Source organism: Garra rufa, chromosome 16, assembly GCF_049309525.1.
Source record: "Garra rufa chromosome 16, GarRuf1.0, whole genome shotgun sequence".
Taxonomy (NCBI): Eukaryota; Metazoa; Chordata; class Actinopteri; order Cypriniformes; family Cyprinidae; genus Garra; species Garra rufa.
In genome coordinates, this window is record NC_133376.1 from 40366035 (window position 1) to 40388534 (window position 22500).

Below are 22500 nucleotides of genomic sequence, written 5' to 3' on the forward strand. Positions count from 1 at the left end.
ATATTGTGAAACATTATTCCAATGTAATTTTTTTTCCGTATTTTAATATACATTAAAATCTAATATATTTCAGTGATCAAAGCGGAATTTTCAGCATCATTACTCCAATCTTCAGTGTCACATGGTCCTTAGAAATCAGAAATCATTCTAATATACTGATTTATTATCAACTTTGGAAACAGTTGTGCTGCTTAATATTTTTTTGGACCCTGTGATTCTTTGATAAATAAAAAGTTCAAAATAACAGCATTTATTTAAAACAGAAATCTTTTCCAACAATATTCACTACTGTTCAAAAGTTAGGGTTAGAATTTTTTTTTTTCAATTTTTTTGAAAGAATTTAATACTGTTATTCACCAAGGATGTGTTAAACTGATAAAAAAAAAACTCATAGCAAAGACTAAGAAAAATATTTATATTTTGAATAAATGCTGTTCTTTTTAACTCTTAATTCATCAAATAATCCTAAAAAAAGTATCACAGGTTCCAAAAACATCAGCACAACAGCTGCCAGCATTGATCATTCTAGTAATAAATCAGTATATTAGAATGATTTCTGAAGGATCATGTGACACTGAAGACTGGAGTATTGGCCGAAGAAAATTCAGCATTGAATCACAGGAATAAATTATATTTTAAAGTATGTTACAACAGAAAGCATTGTTTTATATTCTAATAACATTTCACAATATTACTGTTTTTTCCTGTATTTTTGGTCAAATAATTGCAGCCTTGATGAGCAGAAGAAGCTTATTGTCGGTAACAAAAGCCATCACAATACACACATTAAGCAATATAATCAGACTACTTTCAGATTACTTTTAACCTTGTTTATCACATTGATTTAAACAGGAGAATCTTGTAACATATTGTAATATTTTGACATAGAAATTTAAAGAGAACGAAGATATATTCTATTTATTGTTAATATCAACATGAAGTACATTAATAATGTGAAGGTTTAATAAAAAGCTAGTAATTAAATCATAGAAATGGTCCGTTAAAATAAATCATTTTAAAATAAACACTTACAAAAAAACATTTCATTCATTTACCTGTATGTCACGTGACCACTAACATCAGAGGATATGCAAATGTGATCATTTTTAACTTTAAAAAGTAAATATATTAAGTGAAAGAGGTTCAGCTCTTTGTGAATCCCTGCATTACATTTAAATAAGAGATGTAGTGAATTGGTGCATTTTAATGTGTTTTTTAATGTAATGCAATTGTATTGCAATCATGTATTCAATAAAAGCAACTACAGTCTGATTACGAGCATTTTAAAACGATATATAATTTAATTACTTTTTTAGAATCTGGTTACAGTATAGATTACATGTAATCAGATATAGGCATAGTTATTGATTTATAACAATAAAAACATCTTGATGAACCAATTTCACCCTCAATCCAACAAACGAAAGAATACATAGCCAGTAAGTCCAGAAGAACTGCATTTTCTTCTTAAATGATCAAATTTAATGTTTTACTGGATAGAGATCAGGATTTATTTTACACTTTTAACTCATTTTCTAGCCAGTAAAATATTATTGAGCTTGACACAACTAGACAAACGTACATTCATTATAAAAGCGCCCATGGTGTTTTGAGGTTTTGTTAATTTGCATGCGTTTGCAGTCAGTCCTGATTCACTGGATGAGGAATAAGAATGAGGACTTTTACTCACAATTTCATGCCAATAAAATATTCTTGGCATAACTAGACAAATATGTATATTCATAAAAAAAATGCCTGTGGTGTTTTCAGATTTGATGAATTTTCATGACTTCTCCAAGTCTACAAATCACACTCTTAAAATGAGGCTTCCACACACAAGACAGTGTGAATCCTGGCTGATCAAAGACAATAAACAGCTGTTGAGATGCTGAAATAACATAAGACTGATCCTGACTGTGTGATGTTAAAGCTTGAGGAGAAGGACAGCTTGACCTTGGATCAGTCTCCAGCATCATCTGCAGGAGGAAGAGGAAGAGCAGGACCCGCAGACGAGCGCTGTCACCGCCGGCCGCAGACGCTCACTCCTCCTCTGCTGTCTGGGGCTCTGACACCGCCGCTGGACGATCATGTGGACCGACACCAGCCTGGTTTCAGATCACGACCCCACAGAACGGCTGTCTGATCGCACACATCCATCAAGACCTCTTAACTTCTATCTTATTTCACATTTTTCTTCATATTCAGATTTTTTTGTTGTTTATTTGGCTAGAATTGTAATAATTTGTAGTGTTTTTTTTTTTTTCACTTTTATTATTTTTATTTCAAGTAACAAATGTGACCCTGGACCACAAAACCAGTCATAAGTTTCAATTTTACAAAACTGAGATGTATATATAATATGAAAGCACAGAAAATAAGCTTTCTATTGATGTATGGCTTGTTAGGATAGGACAATATTTGGCCGAGATACATCTATATGAAAATCTGGAATCTGAGGGTGCAAAAAAATCAAAATCCTGAGAAAATCACCTTTAAAGTTGTTCAAATTAGGTTCTTAACAATGCATATTACTAATCAAAAATTACATTTTGATACATTTACAGTAGGAATTTTACAAAAAATCTTCATGGAACATGATCTTTACTTAATTTCCTAATGATTTTTGACATAAAAGAAAAATCTATAATTTTGACCCATGCAATGTATTTTTGCCTATTGCTACAAACATACCCCAGCGACTTAAGACTGGTTTTGTGGTCCAGGGTCACAAATGTGTTTTTTTTATGGTTTTAGTTTTAGTTAACTATAATTCCGTCATGACAACTCTAGGAAAAGTTTAGCATGGTAATGGATATGATAATGTTAATGTATTTGGCGAATAGATCTGCTACACTGCTGCTGTTGGTTATTGCTGTAGTTGTAGATTATTGTACAGAACTCGCTACTGCCAAAGCATATGGCGATACAGTGCTGTGAGTGTTTAAGACATGCTGCTGCTGCACAAATAGCATTAAAGGGATAGTTCACCCAAAAAATGAAAATGTGATGTTTATCTGCTTACCCCCAGAGCATCCAAGATGTAGGTGACTTTGTTTCTTCAGTAGAACACAAACAGATTTTTAACTCAAACCGGTGCAGTCTGTCAGCCAAATAATGGCAGTCAATGGTTATCAAATCTTTAAAAGTAAAATAAAAAAACATGCACAGACAAATCCAAATTACACCCTGCGGCTCGTGACTATATATTGATGTCTTAAGACACGAAACGATCGGTTTTTGCAAGAAACTGAACAGTATTTATATCATTTTTTACTGTCTTAGGACATCAGTGTATCGTCACGAGCCGCAGGGTGTAATTTGGATTTGTCTGTGCATGTTTTTTTTTTTTTAATTTTAAAGGTTTGGTGCCCATCCACTGCCATTATTTGGCTGACAGACTGCACCGGTTTGAGTTAAAAATCTTTGTTTGTGTTCTACTGAAGAAACACCTACATCTTGGATGCCCTGGGGGTAAGCAGATAAACATCACATTTTCATTTTTGGGTGAACTATCCCTTTAAATAACCAATAGCAGATCTATACAGGTGGAGCTGGGGAAGGTGGAGGGTTTCAGAGGAACTGTGAAAGCATGCTGTGAAATGCCCAAGTGAATGCTACCAGCCTTTTAGATAGCTGCAAGCTGCAAGCTCATTGGTTGCATACGCAAAATGAACCAATCAGCTTGTGGCAAGTCGTATAATTCTGTGATATCATCAGTTACGTTAATGACCCCTCAGCCTGGCCATCTAGAGTTTCATGGCAGAACTAAAACTAAAATCAGACAAAATAAGCATTACATCAGCTAAAACTACTCAAAATCAAGATTTTTTTTTGTCATTTTATGTCTTTGAAGAACCAGGATTCTCATGGTCTTGGAAAACCTGAATATGTGAGGAAGCCTCATTTTAAAAATGCGATTTCTAGACCTGGAAAAGTAATGAAAATCAAATGTCATAATTCCATGGCCATTTTCAAAACGAATATACAGTATTTAGATGCTCTAGAAATAATACATAATTGGATAGAAAATGGTTAAAATCCTAATCCTTAATAATTAAACCAGGAACATCTTTAAAAGTCATGGAAATTAAATCTAAGAAATTTTTTAAAGGTATTTTTATATAATGAATATAAATTTGTCGACTGAATCAAATACAAATGTGTTTATGATTGGATGAAGCATCAGAATCTGAAAATAACAAATCTGAATATTTTGAAATTTGAGGAAAAAAACATCAAAATTTCACAATTTTAGCGTTGATTGAATCATAGTTTATCACGGTTTCTACAGAAATATTTTTGCAGCACAACTGTTTTCAACACTGATAAAAAAATCATAAATGTTTGTTGAGCAGCAAATCAGTATATTAGAATGATTTCTGAAGGATCATGTGACACTGAAGACTGGAGTAATGATGCTGAAAATTCAGCTTTGAGCACAGAAATCAATTACAGTTTACCAGATATTCACATAGAAAACAGTTGTTTAAATGGTAATAATATTTTTGAACACATAAATTATTAATTATTTAGAAACATTAAATCATCTGCAGACTCACCTGTCCAAAGATCTCCGGCAGTCCAAGCAGCTGCCCGATGAAAACCCCCAGACAGATGAAGATGGCGTGAAACTGACCGATGGAGCCGCGGATCTGCCGAGGAGAGATCTCACCCAGATACATGGGCAACACGCTGAGAGACACCCCTGACGGATACAGAGACACAAGGCCTGTGTTTAATATCTTTTCCTGACACTCATGTGGTGCTCAGTATTAACACAGCGGACATTACATTATTTCTGAGCGTGACGCTCTAGTCCACATCTGGAGGAACATGTTGGACTTTGGGAGTTTTGTTTAAAACTTAGAAACAAAAGTATTTTAATTAGGGCTGTCAGCTGATTCAAATTTTTTATCTAATTAATTACATGATGTTTCGATTAATTCATCTAATTAATCACAAAATAAGATTGACTGTAAAAAAACCCACGAAACATTATTTAAAGCTATTGTTGCGTTAAATGAGAAAGTATGAAGCAGACATTACAAATTGTAGATTTAGAAAGAAATATTTTATTTGATTCAACATAGAATTTATTACACATGAACATCTAGGCTGCAACCGTCTAACATGAACTATCCCTTTAATGTTTCTAGTAAGTTGGCTTGAGATAGTCAGCTAACTGAAATACTGTTTAAACTTACAGCTCTGAGATCTATCTAACCAAGCCTAGCAACCAGATCATGCTAACAACAGGCTAGTAATGCTTACATCATGCTAGCAACATGTTAGTAACATGCTAATCATGTTAGAAACATGCTAACGAAATGCTAATCATGCCAGTAACATGGTATTAACTTGCTAATCATGCTAGAAACATGCTATCAAAATGCTAATCGTGCTAAAAACACACTAGTAACATGCTAATCATGTTAGAAACATGCTAATCATGCTAGTAATGCTAACATCATGCTAGCAACATTCTAATAATGCTAGCTACACACTAGAAACATGCTAACAACATGCTAGAAACACGCTGACAACATGTTAATCATGCTAGAAACACGCTGACAACATGTTAATCATGCTAAAAACATGCTAACAACATGTTAATCATGCTAAAAACATGCTAGTAACTTGCTAATCATGGTAGTAATGTTAACATCATGCTAACGACATTCTAATCATGCTAGCAACACGTTTGTAACATGCTAATCATGTTAGAAACATGCTAACGAAATGCTAATCATGCCAGTAACATGGTATTAACTTGTAAATAATGCTAGAAACATGCTGACATGTTAATCATGCTAAAAACATGCTAACAACAAGCTAATCATGCTAGAAACATGCTAGTAATATGCCATTAACTTGCTAATCATGATAGAAACTTGCTAGTAGCATACTTATCATGTTAGAAACATGCTAGCAACACGTTAGTAGCATGCTAGTCATGTTAGAAACATGCTAGAAACATGATAACATGATAATCATGCTAAAAACATGCCAGCAACATGCTAATCATGCTAGAAACATGCTAATAATGCTAGAAACATGCTAGTAATATGCCAGTAACATGCTAATCATGCTAGAAACATGCTAGCAACAGGTTAGTAGCATGCTAATCGTGTTAGAAACATGCTAGAAACATGCTAACAACATGATAATCATGCTAAAAACATACTAGCAACATGCTAATCATGTTAGCAACATGCTAGCAACATGTTAGTAATTTGTTAATCATGCTAGCTTTTAAACTTTATTTTTTCAGACTGAAAAACTTCTACAACTTTTTTAAACTTTCTAATCAGGCTTTCTCATGCCAACTTTTCATCTAGTTTTTATTATTATTACTTTTTTAATGAAAAGATACTGTAAATAAGAAACTAAATCTGCCAGTAGGTGGCGGTAAATGTCTCTGAGTCTTTCGTTTAGTTCCAATGGCTGATTCAATCAGGAATGAAGTAAATGGCTCACTTTATGAATGGGCTTTTGAATCATTGGTTCACACGATTCATTCAAAACGCGGATTCATTCAGAAACTAAACACTGTTTGTTTTGTGCGCTCATACGCTGTTTTACTGTGGTTGGCTGATTATCTGACATTTTCTCCTGCAGCCAATCAGGACTAACCTGAATCCATGCCGATGATAAATCGACCAATGATGAGCATCTCAAAGGATCCGGCCATCTCTCCCAGAGCCAATAGGAGCGCAGCGATCAGAGCCAGAGCGTTATTGGCCAGAAGAGTTCCTTTCCTGCACAAACACACACCTATTGTTATTATTATTATTTAAAACAATTATCATACTTTACTAACAGTGATGGTGAATATGAGCTGAAAATGACAGTCAGAGCCCTGAATCTCTTTATGAACCACACAATGGCAATCTCCAACCCTGAGGAACATCTGAGAGCATTGAACTGACATACTGTGATATCTGCTGGACGATCAAACTGAGCCGAATCTACCCCTGAACACTGAGATAGGGCAAAAACACCTAGCAACCACACACGACACCCTAGCAACGGCACAGTGACGCTCTATGAGGCACACATAAACAGAAGCACAGGTTTGGAGTCTGTGAGGTCGTCTGTCTGTGCTGCTGTTGTTCTGAATTATTCCACGGCGCCGCACAGACACTGATGATCTCTGACAGACACTGACCGCTCATCTGCTCTCCGCCGTCTCCATGACGACTGCCACCTGTGCTGAGCTCATAACCATCACATCATTAAAATAAACACAATCACAAAACACTAAATATCTATTTGTTTAGCTGTAAGCCATGCGACCATTAAAGGAGTAGTTCACTTTCAGAATACAGTACAGATAATGTACTCACCCCCTTGTCATCCAAGACAGTGTTTCCCACTCATTAACTAGAGTGTGGCGGCCCGCCACAGTTTCATAATAAACCGAAAATATATTCATACGCGTCATTTTAACATAAAATGTCTTTAACGTTGTGTTTCGTGCCATCGCTTTCTTTGCACGTTCACTTTGTAAACACTGGGTCTGTATTTCTGCAGCGATGGAGGATGATTTTGAAGATGGAAGAGAAAATGAGAAAATGAGTACACATGCGCATCACAGAGACAAGACAAGCATATGAGGTTAAAAAGTATAGAAATATTCATTTATTCAAGAAAATGACAGATTGTTTCACTAGATAAGACCCTTTAGAGTCGTTTGAAGCTGCATTTAAACTGCATTTTGGAAGTTCAAACTCAGGACACCATAGAAGTCCACTATATGGAGAGAAATCCTGAAATGTTGTCCTCAAAAAAACAACAACATTTCTTTCATCTGAAGAAAGAAAGACATGAACTTGGATGACAAGAGGGTGAGTACATTATCTGTACATTTTTGTTCTGGAAGTGAACTACTCCTTTAACTGACACCAGAGAATCCTAAACAATAGAATGTGTTGTTAAATTATTAAAATACGAATTAAATCATACAAATGTACAACTGACATTCATTTTAGGATTTAACACTTGAAAAAAAAAAACATGACATCTTAAAAATGTGTTTACCTGCATTAAACTACTGAAATATTAAACCAATATATGTTAAATCAATTAATGTCTAATTAAAATGAATAAATCATTTGATCATTAATCAGATCATCAGAGAATTCTGAACATGTGAATGTGCTGCTAAATTATGGAAATATTAATTTAAAATCTCAGGGAGACTTCAAGGGGTTCAGATGATAATAAATGTTATGAATCTCGTCTCTGAAATGTAATAAATGTCAGACGGTTGTTCTCTGGTTTTCCAGAATAAAAAGAGAGATTAATGTTTACATACAGCAGGACAGTTTGTGCTGAATGACGGTCAGATCTGATCACATCCTGCAGCCATTCCTGACTCAACGCTGCTCTGGAATGATAAATCAGCCGTGAGTGTGTGTGTTTATGTGTGTGTGTTTGTGTGTGTGTGTGTGTGTGTGTGTGTGTGTGTGTGTGTTTATGAGTGTGTGTTCGGTCATTGAGTGACTGGCAGCGTTTCTGGGGTTTGAGTCTGTAAATCCGCTGTGTGTTTGTGGGCTACAGATGCGTCCGTCACCTGTCAGAAGATCCACTGATCCGCGCTCAGGTTCAGCTGTGGCGCTCATGCGGTTATCTCTGTAAGATCTGGAGTTTCTCGCCGCTTTGGATTTAAACACGGACTACCAGCATTCCACAGGGATTTCAGTCTATGTCGAGTAAATCACACGCTGCTATTTTGGACACACGCTGTTCCACTTCAGTCCAAAGCTGACGTCATGTGCAAGTGTGTGTGTGTGTGTGTGTGTGTGTGTGTGTGTGTGTGTGTGTGTGTGTAATTTTGCAGTGTGGTTGCTAGGGCATTACTATACTGCATATATACAACTATAATGTCCTATACTGTACTATAATTGTATGTGCCTTGTACAAATAATGCATTTTCATGACAGGAATAAAAAATGATGATGATGATGATGATGATGATGATGATGATACTGTATGGACATGTTTTGTGGTCCAGCAGGTGAACACAGTGTGTCTGATCACTGGAGTAACAGCACACTCTCCATGATCTGAGCACAAACGCTGCAGGGCGACACACACACACACACACACACACACACACACACACACACACACACACACACACACTCACTCATATAAACACACACACAGACACACAGTAGAGCAGCACTAGGACTAGTGAGGATTAAGTAAAAACAAGCTCACGTTTGTCTATAATTCAAGTAAAACCCAGAATGCACTGCAGACTCATCTCAGTGTCAGAGGAGCTTCAGGTCGTGACTGACGGGTCAAAACACCCAATACACATCGACTAGATCCAGTGCAGACAAACAGACTCTCGCCCACACACATTAAACATACATGTGAAGACTCACAAGTCGTTTGCAGGAGAATTTCCTCTTTGTAATCTAGCGCTTTCGGGTGAGGGACTGAGTCAGAGGTTAAAGGTTTGAACCCTGCTATAGGGAATCTATGATCAGAAATGATCTTCTCAAACCCAGACTGATGTTTACTCCAGAGATTCATGAGGAGCTTCAGACTAATTATTCATATTCACAAACACACATGCTCTGCGGTTAAAGGTTCAGACGAAAATAAAAACTAAATACGATGACAACATACCATAAACTACGATGGCGTTTTAGTGCCATGTTACAAATAAAGAAAATCTAAGATTACGAGATTAAATTCATAATATTTCGAGAATAAATTCTAAATTATGAGAATAAAGTCGAAATACTACGAGAGTAAAGTCGAAATACTATGAGAATAAAGTCGAAATACTACGAGAGTAAAGTCGAAATACTATGAGAGTAAAGTCGAAATACTACGAGAGTAAAGTCGAAATACTACGAGAGTAAAGTCGAAATACTACGAGAGTAAAGTCGAAATACTACGACAGTAAAGTCGAAATACTACGAGAGTAAAGTCAAAATACTACAAGAGTAAAGTCGAAATACTACGAGAGTAAAGTCGAAATACTACGAGAGTAAAGTCGAAATACTACGAGAGTAAAGTCGAAATACTACGAGTAAAGTCGAAATACTACGAGAGTAAAGTCGAAATACTACAAGAGTAAAGTCGAAATACTACGAGAGTAAAGTCGAAATACTATGAGTAAAGTCGAAATACTACGAGAATAAAGTCAAAATACTACGAGAGTAAAGTCGAAATACTACGAGTAAAGTCGAAATACTACGAGAGTAAAGTCGAAATACTACGAGAGTAAAGTCAAAATACTACGAGAGTAAAGTCGAAATACTACGAGAGTAAAGTCAAAATACTACGAGAGTAAAGTCGAAATACTATGAGAGTAAAGTCGAAATACTATGAGTAAAGTCGAAATACTACGAGAGTAAAGTCGAAATACTACGAGAGTAAAGTCGAAATACTACGAGAGTAAAGTTGAAATACTACAAGAGTAAAGTCGAAATACTACGAGAGTAAAGTCGAAATACTACGAGAGTAAAGTCAAAATACTACGAGAGTAAAGTCAAAATACTACGAGAGTAAAGTTGAAATACTACAAGAGTAAAGTTGAAATACTACGAGAGTAAAGTCGAAATACTACGAGAGTAAAGTCAAAATACTACGAGAGTAAAGTCGAAATACTACGAGAGTAAAGTCAAAATACTACGAGAGTAAAGTCAAAATACTACGAGAGTAAAGTCAAAATACTACGAGAGTAAAGTCAAAATACTACGAGAGTAAAGTTGAAATACTATGAGTAAAGTCGAAATACTACGAGAGTAAAGTCGAAATACTACGAGAGTAAAGTCGAAATACTACGAGAGTAAAGTTGAAATACTACAAGAGTAAAGTCGAAATACTACGAGAGTAAAGTCGAAATACTATGAGTAAAGTCGAAATACTACGAGAGTAAAGTCGAAATACTACGAGAGTAAAGTTGAAATACTACAAGAGTAAAGTCGAAATACTACGAGAGTAAAGTTGAAATACTATGAGTAAAGTCGAAATACTACGAGAGTAAAGTCGAAATACTACGAGAGTAAAGTCGAAATACTACGAGAGTAAAGTTGAAATACTACAAGAGTAAAGTCGAAATACTACGAGAGTAAAGTCGAAATACTACGAGAGTAAAGTCGAAATACTACGAGAGTAAAGTCAAAATACTACGAGAGTAAAGTCAAAATACTACGAGAGTAAAGTCAAAATACTACGAGAGTAAAGTCAAAATACTACGAGAGTAAAGTCGAAATACTACGAGAGTAAAGTCGAAATACTATGAGAGTAAAGTCGAAATACTATGAGTAAAGTCGAAATACTACGAGAGTAAAGTCGAAATACTACGAGAGTAAAGTCGAAATACTACGAGAGTAAAGTCGAAATACTACAAGAGTAAAGTCGAAATACTACAAGAGTAAAGTCGAAATACTACGAGAGTAAAGTCAAAATACTACGAGAATAAAGTCAAAATACTACGAGAGTAAAGTCGAAATACTACGAGTAAAGTCAAAATACTACGAGAGTAAAGTCAAAATACTACGAGAGTAAAGTTGAAATACTACGAGAGTAAAGTCAAAATACTACGAGAGTAAAGTCGAAATACTACGAGAGTAAAGTCGAAATACTATGAGAGTAAAGTCGAAATACTATGAGAGTAAAGTCGAAATACTATGAGTAAAGTCGAAATACTACGAGAGTAAAGTCGAAATACTACGAGAGTAAAGTCGAAATACTACGAGAGTAAAGTTGAAATACTACAAGAGTAAAGTCGAAATACTACGAGAGTAAAGTCAAAATACTACGAGAATAAAGTCAAAATACTACGAGAGTAAAGTCGAAATACTACGAGTAAAGTCAAAATACTACGAGAGTAAAGTTGAAATACTACAAGAGTAAAGTCAAAATACTACGAGAGTAAAGTCGAAATACTACGAGAGTAAAGTCAAAATACTACGAGAATAAAGTCGAAATACTACGAGAGTAAAGTCAAAATACTACGAGAGTAAAGTCGAAATACTACAAGAGTAAAGTCAAAATACTACGAGAGTAAAGTCGAAATACTACGAGAATAAAGTCAAAATACTACGAGAGTAAAGTCGAAATACTACGAGAGTAAAGTCGAAATACTATGAGAGTAAAGTCGAAATACTATGAGTAAAGTCGAAATACTACGAGAGTAAAGTCGAAATACTACGAGAGTAAAGTCGAAATACTACGAGAGTAAAGTCGAAATACTACGAGAGTAAAGTTGAAATACTACAAGAGTAAAGTCGAAATACTACGAGAGTAAAGTCGAAATACTATGAGTAAAGTCGAAATACTACGAGAGTAAAGTCGAAATACTACGAGAGTAAAGTTGAAATACTACAAGAGTAAAGTCGAAATACTACGAGAGTAAAGTTGAAATACTATGAGTAAAGTCGAAATACTACGAGAGTAAAGTCGAAATACTACGAGAGTAAAGTCGAAATACTACGAGAGTAAAGTCGAAATACTACGAGAGTAAAGTCAAAATACTACGAGAGTAAAGTCGAAATACTACGAGAGTAAAGTCGAAATACTACGAGAGTAAAGTCAAAATACTACGAGAGTAAAGTCAAAATACTACGAGAGTAAAGTCGAAATACTACGAGAGTAAAGTCGAAATACTACGAGAGTAAAGTCGAAATACTACGAGAGTAAAGTCAAAATACTACGAGAATAAAGTCAAAATACTACGAGAGTAAAGTCGAAATACTACGAGTAAAGTCAAAATACTACGAGAGTAAAGTCAAAATACTACGAGAGTAAAGTTGAAATACTACGAGAGTAAAGTCAAAATACTACGAGAGTAAAGTCGAAATACTACGAGAGTAAAGTCGAAATACTATGAGAGTAAAGTCGAAATACTATGAGAGTAAAGTCGAAATACTATGAGTAAAGTCGAAATACTACGAGAGTAAAGTCGAAATACTACGAGAGTAAAGTCGAAATACTACGAGAGTAAAGTTGAAATACTACAAGAGTAAAGTCGAAATACTACGAGAGTAAAGTCAAAATACTACGAGAATAAAGTCAAAATACTACGAGAGTAAAGTCGAAATACTACGAGTAAAGTCAAAATACTACGAGAGTAAAGTTGAAATACTACAAGAGTAAAGTCAAAATACTACGAGAGTAAAGTCGAAATACTACGAGAGTAAAGTCAAAATACTACGAGAATAAAGTCGAAATACTACGAGAGTAAAGTCAAAATACTACGAGAGTAAAGTCGAAATACTACAAGAGTAAAGTCAAAATACTACGAGAGTAAAGTCGAAATACTACGAGAATAAAGTCAAAATACTACGAGAGTAAAGTCGAAATACTACGAGTAAAGTCAAAATACTACGAGAGTAAAGTCGAAATACTACGAGAATAAAGTCAAAATACTACGAGAGTAAAGTCGAAATACTACGAGAGTAAAGTCGAAATACTACGAGTAAAGTCAAAATACTACGAGAGTAAAGTCGAAATACTACAAGAGTAAAGTCAAAATACTACGAGAGTAAAGTCAAAATACTACGAGAGTAAAGTCGAAATACTACGAGAGTAAAGTCAAAATACTACGAGAATAAAGTCAAAATACTACGAGAGTAAAGTCGAAATACTACGAGAGTAAAGTCAAAATACTACAAGAGTAAAGTCGAAATACTACGAGAGTAAAGTCAAAATACTACAAGAGTAAAGTCGAAATACTACGAGAGTAAAGTCGAAATACTACAAGAGTAAAGTCGAAATACTACGAGAGTAAAGTCAAAATACTACGAGAATAAAGTCGAAATACTACGAGAGTAAAGTCGAAATACTACGAGTAAAGTCGAAATACTACGAGAGTAAAGTCGAAATACTACGAGAGTAAAGTCGAAATACTATGAGAGTAAAGTCGAAATACTATGAGAGTAAAGTCAAAATACTATGAGAGTAAAGTCGAAATACTACGAGAGTAAAGTCAAAATACTATGAGAGTAAAGTCGAAATACTACGAGAGTAAAGTCGAAATACTACGAGAGTAAAGTCAAAATACTATGAGAGTAAAGTCGAAATACTACGAGAGTAAAGTCAAAATACTACGAGAGTAAAGTCGAAATACTATGAGAGTAAAGTCGAAATACTACGAGAGTAAAGTCAAAATACTATGAGAGTAAAGTCGAAATACTACGAGAGTAAAGTCAAAATACTACGAGAGTAAAGTCGAAATACTACGAGAGTAAAGTCGAAATACTACGAGAGTAAAGTTGAAATACTACGAGAGTAAAGTTGAAATACTATGAGAGTAAAGTCGAAATACTATGAGTAAAGTCGAAATACTACGAGAGTAAATTCGAAATACTACGAGAGTAAAGTCGAAATACTACGAGAGTAAAGTCGAAATACTATGAGAGTAAAGTCGAAATACTATGAGAGTAAAGTCGAAATACTACGAGAGTAAAGTCGAAATACTACGAGAATAAAGTCGAAATACTACGAGAATAAAGTCAAAATACTACGAGAGTAAAGTCGAAATACTACGAGTAAAGTCGAAATACTACGAGAGTAAAGTCGAAATACTACGAGTAAAGTCGAAATACTACGAGAGTAAAGTCGAAATACTACGAGAGTAAAGTCGAAATACTACGAGAGTAAAGTCGAAATACTATGAGAGTAAAGTCGAAATACTACGAGAATAAAGTCAAAATACTACGAGAGTAAAGTCGAAATACTACGAGTAAAGTCGAAATACTACGAGAGTAAAGTCGAAATACTATGAGTAAAGTCGAAATACTACGAGAGTAGAGTCGAAATACTATGAGTAAAGTCGAAAAACTACGAGAGTAAAGTCGAAATACTATGAGTAAAGTCGAAATACTACGAGAGTAAAGTTGAATTATTACGAGAATAAAGTCGAAATACTACGAGAGTAAAGTCGAAATACTACGAAAATAAAGTCGAAATACTACGAGAGTAAAGTCGAAATACTACGAGAGTAAAGTCGAAATACTATGAAAATAAAGTCGAAATACTACGAGAGTAAAGTCGAAATACTACGAAAATAAAGTCGAAATACTACGAGAGTAAAGTCGAAATACTACGAGAGTAAAGTCGAAATACTACGAGAATAAAGTCGGAATACTACGAGAGTAAAGTCGAAATACTACGAGAATAAAGTCGGAATACTACGAGAGTAAAGTCGAAATACTACGAAAATAAAGTCAAAATACTACGAGAGTAAAGTCGAAATACTACGAGAGTAAAGTCGAATTATTACGAGAATAAAGTCGAAATACTACGAGAGTAAAGTCGAATTATTACGAGAATAAAGTCGAAATACTACAAGAATAAAGTTGAAATACTACAAGAATAAAGTCGAAATACTACGAGAGTAAAGTCGAAATACTACGAGAGTAAAGTCGAAATACTACGAGAGTAAAGTCGAAATATTACGAGAATAAAGTCGAAATACTACGAGTAAAGTTGAAATATTATGAGAGTAAAGTCGAAATACTACGAGAGTAAAGTCGAAATACTACGAGAGTAAAGTTGAAATATTACGAGAATAAAGTCGAAATACTACGAGTAAAGTCGAAATATTACGAGAATAAAGTCGAAATACTACGAGTAAAGTTGAAATATTATGAGAGTAAAGTCGAAATACTACGAGAGTAAAGTCGAAATACTACGAGAGTAAAGTCGAAATATTACGAGAATAAAGTCGAAATACTACGAGTAAAGTTGAAATATTATGAGAGTAAAGTCGAAATACTACGAGAGTAAAGTCGAAATACTACGAGAGTAAAGTTGAAATATTACGAGAATAAAGTCGAAATACTATGAGTAAAGTCGAAATACTACGAGAATAAAGTCAAAATACTACGAGAGTAAAGTCGAAATACTACGAGAGTAAAGTCGAAATACTACGAGAGTAAAGTCGAAATATTACGAGAATAAAGTCGAAATACTACGAGTAAAGTCGAAATATTACGAGAATAAAGTCGAAATACTACGAGTAAAGTTGAAATATTACGAGAATAAAGTCGAAATACTACGAGTAAAGTCGAAATATTACGAGAATAAAGTCGAAATACTACGAGAATAAAGTCGAAATACTACGAGAGTAAAGTCGAAATATTACGAGAGTAAAGTCGAAATATTACGAGAATAAAGTCGAAATACTACGAGTAAAGTCGAAATATTACGAGAATAAAGTCGAAATACTACGAGTAAAGTCGAAATACTACGAGAATAAAGTCGAAATACTACGAGAATAAAGTCAAAATACTACGAGAATAAAGTCAAAATACTACGAGTAAAGTCGAAATACTACGAGAATAAAGTCAAAATACTACGAGAATAAAGTCAAAATACTACGAGTAAAGTCGAAATACTACGAGAGTAAAGTCGAAATACTACGAGAGTAAAGTCGAAATACTACGAGAGTAAAGTCGAAATATTACGAGAATAAAGTCGAAATACTACGAGTAAAGTCGAAATATTACGAGAATAAAGTCGAAATACTACGAGAGTAAAGTCGAAATACTATGAGTAAAGTTGAAATATTACGAGAATAAAGTCGAAATACTACGAGTAAAGTCGAAATATTACGAGAATAAAGTCGAAATACTACGAGAATAAAGTCGAAATACTACGAGAGTAAAGTCGAAATACTACGAGAGTAAAGTCGAAATATTACGAGAATAAAGTCGAAATACTACGAGTAAAGTCGAAATATTACGAGAATAAAGTCGAAATACTACGAGTAAAGTCGAAATACTACGAGAATAAAGTCGAAATACTACGAGAATAAAGTCAAAATACTACGAGAATAAAGTCAAAATACTACGAGTAAAGTCGAAATACTACGAGAATAAAGTCGAAATACTACGAGAATAAAGTCAAAATACTACGAGTAAAGTCGAAATACTACGAGAATAAAGTCGAAATACTACGAGAATAAAGTCAAAATACTACGAGAATAAAGTCGAAATACTACGAGAATAAAGTCAAAATACTACGAGTAAAGTCGAAATACTACGAGAATAAAGTCGAAATACTACGAGAATAAAGTCGAAATACTACGAGAGTAAAGTCGAAATACTACGAGAGTAAAGTCGAAATACTACGAGTAAAGTCGAAATATTACGAGAATAAAGTCGAAATACTACGAGTAAAGTCGAAATACTACGAGAGTAAAGTTGAAATATTACGAGAATAAAGTCGAAATACTACGAGTAAAGTCGAAATATTACGAGTAAAGTTGAAATATTACGAGAATAAAGTCGAAATACTACGAGTAAAGTCGAAATATTACGAGAATAAAGTCGAAATACTACGAGAGTAAAGTCGAAATACTACGAGAGTAAAGTCGAAATACTACGAGTAAAGTTGAAATATTACGAGAATAAAGTCGAAATACTACGAGTAAAGTCGAAATATTACGAGAATAAAGTCGAAATACTACGAGAATAAAGTCGAAATACTACGAGAGTAAAGTCGAAATACTACGAGAGTAAAGTCGAAATATTACGAGAATAAAGTCGAAATACTACGAGTAAAGTCGAAATATTACGAGAATAAAGTCGAAATACTACGAGTAAAGTCGAAATACTACGAGAATAAAGTCGAAATACTACGAGAATAAAGTCAAAATACTACGAGAATAAAGTCAAAATACTACGAGTAAAGTCGAAATACTACGAGAATAAAGTCAAAATACTACGAGAATAAAGTCAAAATACTACGAGTAAAGTCGAAATACTACGAGAGTAAAGTCGAAATACTACGAGAGTAAAGTCGAAATACTACGAGAGTAAAGTCGAAATATTACGAGAATAAAGTCGAAATACTACGAGAGTAAAGTCGAAATACTATGAGTAAAGTTGAAATATTACGAGAATAAAGTCGAAATACTACGAGTAAAGTCGAAATATTACGAGAATAAAGTCGAAATACTACGAGAATAAAGTCGAAATACTACGAGAGTAAAGTCGAAATACTACGAGAGTAAAGTCGAAATATTACGAGAATAAAGTCGAAATACTACGAGTAAAGTCGAAATATTACGAGAATAAAGTCGAAATACTACGAGTAAAGTCGAAATACTACGAGAATAAAGTCGAAATACTACGAGAATAAAGTCGAAATACTACGAGAATAAAGTCAAAATACTACGAGAATAAAGTCAAAATACTACGAGAGTAAAGTCGAAATACTACGAGAATAAAGTCAAAATACTACGAGAATAAAGTCAAAATACTACGAGTAAAGTCGAAATACTACGAGAGTAAAGTCGAAATACTACGAGAGTAAAGTCGAAATATTACGAGAATAAAGTCGAAATACTACGAGTAAAGTCGAAATATTACGAGAATAAAGTCGAAATACTACGAGTAAAGTCGAAATACTACGAGAATAAAGTCGAAATACTACGAGAATAAAGTCGAAATACTACGAGAATAAAGTCAAAATACTACGAGTAAAGTCGAAATACTACGAGAATAAAGTCGAAATACTACGAGAATAAAGTCAAAATACTACGAGTAAAGTCGAAATACTACGAGAATAAAGTCGAAATACTACGAGAATAAAGTCGAAATACTACGAGAGTAAAGTCGAAATACTACGAGAGTAAAGTCGAAATACTACGAGTAAAGTCGAAATATTACGAGAATAAAGTCGAAATACTACGAGTAAAGTCGAAATACTACGAGAATAAAGTCGAAATACTACGAGAATAAAGTCAAAATACTACGAGAGTAAAGTCGAAATATTACGAGAGTAAAGTCGAAACACTACGAGAGTAAAGTCGAAATACTACGAGAGTAAAGTCGAAATACTACGAGTAAAGTCGAAATATTACGAGAATAAAGTCGAAATACTACGAGTAAAGTCGAAATACTACGAGAATAAAGTCGAAATACTACGAGAATAAAGTCAAAATACTACGAGAGTAAAGTCGAAATATTACGAGAATAAAGTCGAAATACTACGAGAATAAAGTCGAAATTCTACGAGAATAAAGTCGAAATATTTCAAGAAAAAAGTCGAAATTACAAGGATAAAGTTGTAATATTTTGAGAATAAAGTTGAAATATTCCAACTTTTAATCGTAAGATTTTTTTTTAATGTGGCACTAAAACAGCATCGTAAGAATATACTCTCAAAATATTAACTTTAATCATTTTAGTTTAGTTTTAATTAATTTTAAATCAATTTTTAAATAATTTTAAATGTTCTTAAATCTTCTGTTTTTATTGTTGTGATTATTATTACAAATTTTTATGATTTTTATATTATGATTTTAATTCCTCTTATGTACAGCACTTTGAATTACCATTGTATATGAAATGTGCTATATAAATAAACTTGCCTTGCCTTGCATGAATTATTTTCCTTAATTTTGACTTTATTCTTAAAATATTTCGACTTCATTCTTGTAATTTCGAGTTTATTCTTGAAATATTTTGACTTTATTCTCAAAATATTACGACTTTATTCTTGTAGTATTTCGACTTTATTCTTGAAATATTACTACTTTAATCTTGTAATCATAGATTTTTTTTATGTGGTACTAAAACGCAGTCGTAATAAACAGGTGTGTCACATTCTCCTCAAACAAATAATCTCATTCATAAAGGCCCCTGTGTGTGTGTGTGTGTGTGTGTGTGTGTGTGTGTGTGTGTGTGTGTGTGTGTGTGTGTGTGTGTGTGTGTGTGTGACAGACAGACGAGAGAACAGATGGACAGATATAGTGGATGTATAGTGTGGACTGTGATCATCAGAAGTTTCTGCTGCAGCTGATCCTGTGTCCAGATGATGCAGGTAAACATTTTCCCCTGGGAAATAATGAGTGTTGAAACGGCTCCATCCAGCGAACAGCTTCCTGTTAAACACCCTTCAGAGCGAGTTTATGTGTGTGTGTGTGTGTGTGTGTGTGTGTGTGTGTGTGTGTGTGTGTGTGTGTGTGTGTCTCCTAATGCAGCGTGACCAGTGTTCTGATGAGCCCAGCACAACATACATGTACATGTGTCACAAACACACAGCAGTCCTTATAAACACCACGACATGACAACACTGTCATCACACACATACAATCACACGATCCAACAGATGTAGATGTCAGATGACTGTAAACTCTGGAGCACTCATGAATCTATCAACCTGAACTAGAGCAATCAGTGCTGCTGTCAGACTCAACTCTACTCTCCATTGTTTCACTGTGTCCGCTGCAGTGCATTCTGGGACTGTCTTATCTAGATGCATGTGATGCTGCATTAGATTCCAGTCCAGTTAAGACGTCTCATAAGTGCACCTATGCCGGCAGGAAATGACTAACCGTAAACCAACCTACCGACACAAGCTCGACATCAAACACAACATGAAAATGACTCATTAGCTCATTTACATCTCATTTGCATATGTTTACATAATTGGCCTGAGCACACAGCAGAGGTCCGACTGTCAATCAAAACCACAACAGAACTAAACTGTGTTGAATTGTTTATCACTAGAGTATCATTGTGCTGGAGTCTCACCTGCCCAACACTTTGATGAGGAAGGAGACCGTCAGCGCCCCCACCAGACCACCGATGGCAAAGATGGACACCGTGATGGACCAGAGCAGGGTGACCGTCCCGTCTCCGATGGGCTCATTATAGCGATCGATCCACGTCTTGTTGTAGAAGGCCTTTATGTACTGCAGAGAGAGAGAGAGAGAGAGAGACGGATCAATGTGACACTTGGGTACACCACACTCACATGACCTTCGACACGCTACACCAGTGTTGTTTTCGTCAACGATGACGATGACGAAATCATTTCGTTGACTTTTTTTCATGACGATAACGAGACGACGACGAGATAAAAATGGCTCGTTGATGACTAAAACATGACGAGACGTGTGTGAGTTTTCGTTGGCGAGACGAGAATAGACGAAAATGTTAGTGGGTGGTCCGTCAGACGTTTAAAATGCATGACATTTCTGCTTATTGTGCATGCCAATTAAAACTTAAAAAGTATCTGCCGCTATGGCAAGCCATTTTAGCATTAAATACTCTTTGCCATACTAGTATGGCAAGCCGTTTTAGCATTCCATCCTTGTTTGGTTACGCTCAACTTGTCACATTGTTGTCACTCAGACAGACAGACAGACGATTAACCATGATGGGTGGTCGCAAACGGTGAGAGGACCTATGGGTGTATTTCAAATATATGTCTTTTATGTCTAAAACCATTCCTTCATTATTGTAATTATTGGTGAAAATAGTCGATCCGGAAGCTCACATTGTGTTGAACTATAGATCTGCTATATTCACAACTTATAAGTGACACTAGCCAACAGCAAAATACTTACTGACCTACATTCATTTGTTAAAAGACTTTTTCCCCTTTTTTGACTAAAACTAGACTAAAACCTTTTTGACTTTTCGACGACTAAAATTGGACTAAAACTATCACATTCAGAAGTGACTAAAATTTGACTAAAACTAATAAGCATTTTAGTCCAAAAGACTAAGACTAAATCTAAGATGGTTGTCAAAAACAACACTGTGCTACACGCCACTCTCTGACCAGCCAAACTAATGAGAGCTCAAAAGTTTACATCCCCCTTTCATAATCTGCAAAATGTTAATATTTGGCCAAAATAAGAGGGATCATGTAAAATGCATGTTGTTGTTTATTTAGTACTGACCTGAATAAGATATTTCACATAAAATCTGTTTACATATAGTCCACAAGAGAAAACAATAGTTGAAATTATAAAAAGTTTACACCCCCTTGATTCATAATACTGTGTTGTTCCCTGAATGATCCACAGCTGTGTTTTTTTGTTTAGTGATAGTTGTTCATGAGTCCCTTGTTTGTCCTGAACAGTTAAACTGTCTGCTGTTCTTCAGGAAAATCCATTCTTTGGTTTTCCAGCATTTTTGTGCATTTGAACCCTTTCCAACAATGACTGTATGATTTTGAGATCCATCTTTTGACACTGAGGACAACTGAGGGACTCATATGCAACTATTACAGAAGGTTCAAACACTCACTGATGCTCCAGAAGGAAAACCATGCATTAAGAGCCGGGGGGTGAAAACTTTTTGAATTTGGGTAAATCAGATCAGGGTAAATTTAACTCATTTTGTCTTCGGGGAAACATGTAACTATCTTCTGTAGCTTCTAAGGGGCAGTACTAAATGAAAAAAATATGATATTTAGGCAAAATAAGAAAAATGTACACATCTCCATTCTGTTCAAAAGTTTTCACCCCCCGGCTCTTAATGCGTGTTTTTTCTTCTTCTGGAGCATCAGTGAGTGTTTGAACCTTCTGTAATAGTTGCATATGAGTCTCTCAGTTGTCCTCAGTGTCAAAAGATGGATCTCAAAATCATACAGTCATTGTTGGAAAGAGTTCAAATGCACAAAAAATGCTGGAAAAACAGAATTTGTGGGAGCTGAAGGACTTTTCTGAAGAACAGCAGACAGTTTAAGTGTTCAGGACAAACAAGGGACTCATGAACAACTATC

General features: G+C 34.8%; 1 protein-coding gene across 1 annotated transcript in view; it reads right to left on the bottom strand.

Annotated features, from left to right (window-relative positions):
- Positions 1-22500, bottom strand: part of slc2a9l2 (solute carrier family 2 member 9, like 2) — a 48298-nt gene that overhangs the window by 22626 nt on the left and 3172 nt on the right. The window contains exons 2-4 of the mRNA XM_073820243.1: positions 20517-20677; positions 6634-6758; positions 4560-4705 (exon numbers count right to left, since the gene is read on the bottom strand). Of these exons, the coding sequence (XP_073676344.1) occupies positions 4560-4705; positions 6634-6758; positions 20517-20677 (432 nt within the window). The remainder of the gene's footprint in view (positions 1-4559; positions 4706-6633; positions 6759-20516; positions 20678-22500) is intronic.